The 4901-nt window shown below is 43.3% G+C and overlaps 1 protein-coding gene across 1 annotated transcript; it reads right to left on the reverse strand.

Annotated features, from left to right (window-relative positions):
* Positions 1-412: 412 nt before the first annotated feature.
* Positions 413-4620, reverse strand: NEUROD1 (neuronal differentiation 1). Its single transcript, XM_025912142.2, has 2 exons — positions 4428-4620; positions 413-2799 (listed from the first exon to the last, which is right to left on the reverse strand). The coding sequence occupies exon 2, from the start codon at positions 2786-2788 to the stop codon at positions 1718-1720; it is 1071 nt and encodes a 356-aa protein (XP_025767927.1). The 5' UTR covers positions 2789-2799; positions 4428-4620; the 3' UTR covers positions 413-1717.
* Between the last annotated feature and the right edge of the window lie 281 nt (positions 4621-4901).

Here is a 4901-nt window from a genome sequence, read left to right on the forward strand (position 1 = left end):
ATATAGACAAACTAAGTTAGGGCGCTTGTTTGCGTCTCCTTGTTATAATTAACTAAATACCCCTTTTTAAAAAATAGGAAAAATCATAATACAATCATTTAAAAGAATAAAACCCAAAAAGCTAAAAGTGAAGATACTTAAAACAAAGAAAAATGAAAACCCAAATGTTTGTCTCTCCACCCCACCCCCCAGCCTCATATTCCATGTAATGAAATATGAGTTGGTTCTTTCATTATCTACAAAAGCTGGTGACTCCCTAAACAAGATCAACAGACTGGAGACTCTGCTAAAGTAAACTTTTATTTTATTCTACAAATAGCATTTAGTTTTAATTCAGTGAATAAAGCATCTATTATGCTTAGGAATTATTTATACTTTAAAAAATCACTTTAAGAAGGAATGCAACAATTGGTCAGATTTTCAATACTAGTTTATTGCAACTGGATGAGTGTTTTCTAAATTGTGCATTACACCATAATATACAGGATTACAAACAAGATTACAGTACAGATCGATTCCAGTGGTACCAGTATCACATCTCAAACAGCACTTATTCTGGACTGCATTTTACATGCAATAGCTATTGTTCTAATTATGAATTAAATGGTTTGAATTTATTTAAGCTACTGTACTAATTGACTACAATAGGTATAAATCCCAACATTAACAACCTGATTAGATTTAGGCTCAGATTTATTACATGAATATATGACAAACCACCATTTGTGTGACTATGTATAAAATCATGCATTTATATTTTCTGGAAACATCAATAGCTTCAGATTCTTTGTAAAATCATGGAATGCAAAGGAGTAAAAGACTAAAAATAAACAGTGCAAATTGTATGTGATAGTCAAGCAGCTTTTGATTTAAAGAAGGGTATGTTGGCATTTGTTTATAATATGTATATACAAGCTTGTGCAAGTAATGTATTGAATTGATATGTTTTGATAGGGACTAAATCTCTTTTTTTTTAATCCTCTTAAGAGTTGTGGATCTGGTTTTTGTTTTAAGGAGAGGGAAAGACTTTAAAGTGAAATGAATTGCTCAAATTGTGCAATTTTTTTTTTTTTTTTTTTTACAATTAGAGAGGAAAGAAGTGCTAAGGCAACACAATAACTTTCTAAGCACTTTTCTGCTGGTTTAAATTAGTTAAATTATTTTGTATAAATTAGATATAATTCTACCTTTCTGATATGTATAAAAATTGATGAAGCTGCATGGTTTTAAAATAGGAAATCCACATTATAAAAAGTCATTAAAAATTCTGTACAAAATCACAACAAAATAATTCAGCATGGGAAAGGTAACAAGTAGTAAAATGCTGGTTGAAAAATATATATTTATATATATTTTAATTGGCCCGTTACTAGTTTAAAAATTGCATAGATCCTAATTATTGCTTGTGATTTTGTTATCCCGATCAGATAATTAATATGATCTGAAAACAGCTACACCAAATTTGTGGTGTTTTTTTTTTTAACCATATTACTTTTTTAAAATAGAAGAGCTATAGAAAATAATACATAAGGTGAACAGGAACTTTGATCCCCTGTTTCTTCCAAAGGCAGTAACGACAATAAATACATATATCACTTGAAGCTTGGAGTATTTGCACTTTGCAGCAATAGTACCCAAAGGGCTGCCTTTTGTAAACACCACAGTCACTGTAAGCACAGTGGGTACGTTTCCCGGGGATGGTGAAACTGACGTGCCTCTAATCGTGAAAGATGGCATTGAGCTGGGCACTCATGACTCGCTCATGATGTGAATGGCTATCAAAAGACATGATATTGTCTATAGGGATCTCGCAGCGAGGGGCAGCGGCGCCCGAGAAGATTGATCCGTGGCTTTGGGCCCCTGCCAAGGTCGCTGCAGGATAGTGCATGGTAAAGGCATAATTTTTCTCAAACTCGGCGGACGGTTCGTGTTTGAAAGAGAAGTTGCCATTGATACTGAGCGGCGGGCTGAGGGGTCCGTCAAAGGAAGGGCTGGTGCAATCAGTCAGGGGGCTTTCAAAGAAGGGCTCCAGAGCAGCGCTGTAGGCGTGCGGCGGTGGCTTAACGTGGAAGACATGGGAGCTGTCCATGGTACCATAGGGCGGGCTGGGCAGCCCCGGCGACTGGTAAGAGTAGGGATGCACAGGGAAGGAAGCGCTGGCGGTAGGCAGGTGCGGAGGCATGTCCTGGTTCTGCTCAGGCAGAAAAGTCCGAGGATTAAGCTGCAGGCAGCCGGCAACCAGGTTGGTGGTGGGCTGAGATAAGCCCTTGCAGAGAGTCTGTACGAAGGAGACCAGATCAGGGCTTTTGCCCGAACGCAGGATCTCCGACAGAGCCCAGATGTAGTTCTTGGCCAGGCGCAGCGTCTCGATTTTGGACAGCTTCTGCGTCTTGGAATAGCAGGGCACCACCTTGCGCAGGTTGTCCAGAGCCGCGTTTAGCCCGTGCATGCGGTTCCGCTCCCGGGCGTTGGCCTTCATGCGCCTTAGCTTAAAACGCTCCAGGCGTGCCTTGGTCATCTTCTTCTTTTTGGGGCCCCGTCTCTTGGGCTTTTGATCGTCGTCCTCCTCTTCCTCTTCTTCCTCCTCTTCCAGATCTTCGTCTTCGTCCTCCTCCTCTCCCCCGTTCCTAAGTGAGTCCTCTTCCGCGTTCATGGCTTCGAGGTCGTCCTCCTTCTTGTCTGCCTCGTGCTCCTCGTCCTGAGAACTGAGACATTCGTCTGTCCAGCTGGGAGGACCCTGGGGCTGAGGCTCCCCCATCAGCCCGCTCTCGCTGTAAGATTTGGTCATGTTTCAATTTTCTACATTCAACAGGGGGGGGGAGAGAGGAACAGAAAGAAAAGGAGAAAAATGCTACATTTACGAACTAGCTGTGCCTTCAGCTACCACTCACTACCTAACTTTATAGAAATCCATGTGAAGAGAAGTACCAGCTCATTACAAAATGGATGCCCCTAAGGAAAAGTTAAATGGCTTGTTTTATAATGGCGTGTGTGTGCCCCACTGGCATACAGGAGACAGGGCAGGGCTGGAGGTGGGGGAGAGAGTAAATATATGTGTATGTGCACTCCTGTGTGTATGTTTTCTAATGATTGGCAAAAGTGTGTTTATGGTGATTATGTAGCAGGATGATATGCACGAAAAGGAGCAAACGTTTCACTACTTCATGGTTATCTGCATGAGTTCAAAGTCACAGTCCACACACACAAAAATGATGACTTTGAAAATTGCAATTCTATTTGTTCCCTTCTCTTCCCTGGCTTCTTGGCACTTAGCGATTACAGTTAAGAGACATTACGTAATTTACTCACGGTGGCAGTGATTTTTAAGACGATTATACTAACCGGAGATTGAAGAGCAAATTCATGGGGGAGAAAAAGTAGTTTCCATCAAATTATTTCACCATCAACGAAACATTTGGCAACAAAAGTGGGCAGGGGTCTTGCATGCCACCCTCGCCTTTCTTTTCTCGCCTCCCAACACTACCCCTCTGCTGAATTTCCACCTTGTACAAAAGCACTAGCTATATGGCCAGGGCTGGGGGCACCGCACAGAGCACCCTTCCATGCGCTTGGGATCAGGTGCGGAAGGCTCTTCTCTAATAAACAGCCCATTGAAATAGCCCTCCGCTCTTTATTGGGGCTTTTCAAAGTTCGCCTCAAACCTCTTTTTAAAAGATTGGGTAATTATAATGGTCAGCGATTGGCAATAGTGAAGTTGCCGCTTCTGATAAAGAAAATAAAAAGCCTTTAGTGAGACAACTGAATTTCTGGCTTCTGCAGTGGCTGCTAGGGACTTGGCTGCCTCTGGAGCAGTAACAGGTAGCAGGAGTTGGTTCCTCTCCCTTTCTCCACCTTTTTTCACTTTCTCAACTAAACTATCTCTCAACACAATTATTTCTCAGGATGTGTGTACCAAGGTATCCGTGTCCCTTTTATGCACTGAAAAAATAACTTGGCACTTCCAATGCGCACAAAATACATGCACACAAAACACATCTGGTAACAAGGGCTTTTCTTTTTTTCTTTTTACTTATTGGAAGAAGTGAGAAAGTGAAGTAGTTATTTGCTTTCAGGACTTTGAAATCACTACTAGCAAATAATCAGAGTTACTGTGCGTTATTTTTTTTTTTTAATTCAAAATAGCTCCTATAATTTCCCTTCAAAACCAAAACACTAACACATTTTTTTTCTTTTTCTTTTCTTTTCTTTCTTTCTTTCTTTTCTTTTTTTTTTTAGAAAGCCTGCGGTGGGTATTTGAGTAAGGCAAGTCGAAATGTGTTAGTACTTGCGGGCAATCAAGGGAAGGAATGCCCGCTTCAATACACATACACGCGCTCGCAAACGCACACATTCAGAATATGTGTAGGTACATCCGGTCTTCAATTACTGCTTTTATTCCCAAACAAAAACGAAAGGGTTGTAATTACCTGCAGTTGTTAGTAGGTCCTGAGTGATGGTCTCATAACCCTGGGGCCTCCGGATGCCGTGCCTTCTGCGTGGGGCGAATTCCTCGTGTCCCCGACGCGCGGGCGCTCAGGTTATATAGCCGGGTTGGTGATGCTGAGCGCAGGCGGGGCCCGGGAGCCGAGCGGCTAGCAGGTCCCTGCGTTCCGCGTCTGCGCACGCGTCCAGGCTGAGCGCTCTCTTCCGCCCGCCCCTTCAGCCTCCCTCCTCTCCCACCCTCCTCCAACTCCAGCTCCCCTCTCCCCCACCCCTACCCCCGCCCCATCTCCTTCCTCCCCGGCATGCGCCATATGGTCTTCCCGGTCCAGCCAGGAGCCGGGAACCACGTGACCTGCCCATTTGTATGCCGCGGAGCGCTCCATTCCGGCCCCTTTGTGGCCAGAAGAAAGTGGCCCATCTGTCGCCAGTTAGAGACTCCGCGGACCTGTTTTTACCCG

Source organism: Puma concolor, chromosome C1 (assembly GCF_028749965.1).
Source record: "Puma concolor isolate L17-30 chromosome C1, mPumCon1.1.hap2, whole genome shotgun sequence".
Classification (NCBI taxonomy): domain Eukaryota; kingdom Metazoa; phylum Chordata; class Mammalia; order Carnivora; family Felidae; genus Puma; species Puma concolor.

Coding starts and splice junctions, on each gene's coding strand:
- NEUROD1 (XM_025912142.2), bottom strand. CDS start 2,788: ATGACCAAATCTTACAGCGAGAGCGGGCTGATGGGGGAGCCTCAGCCC.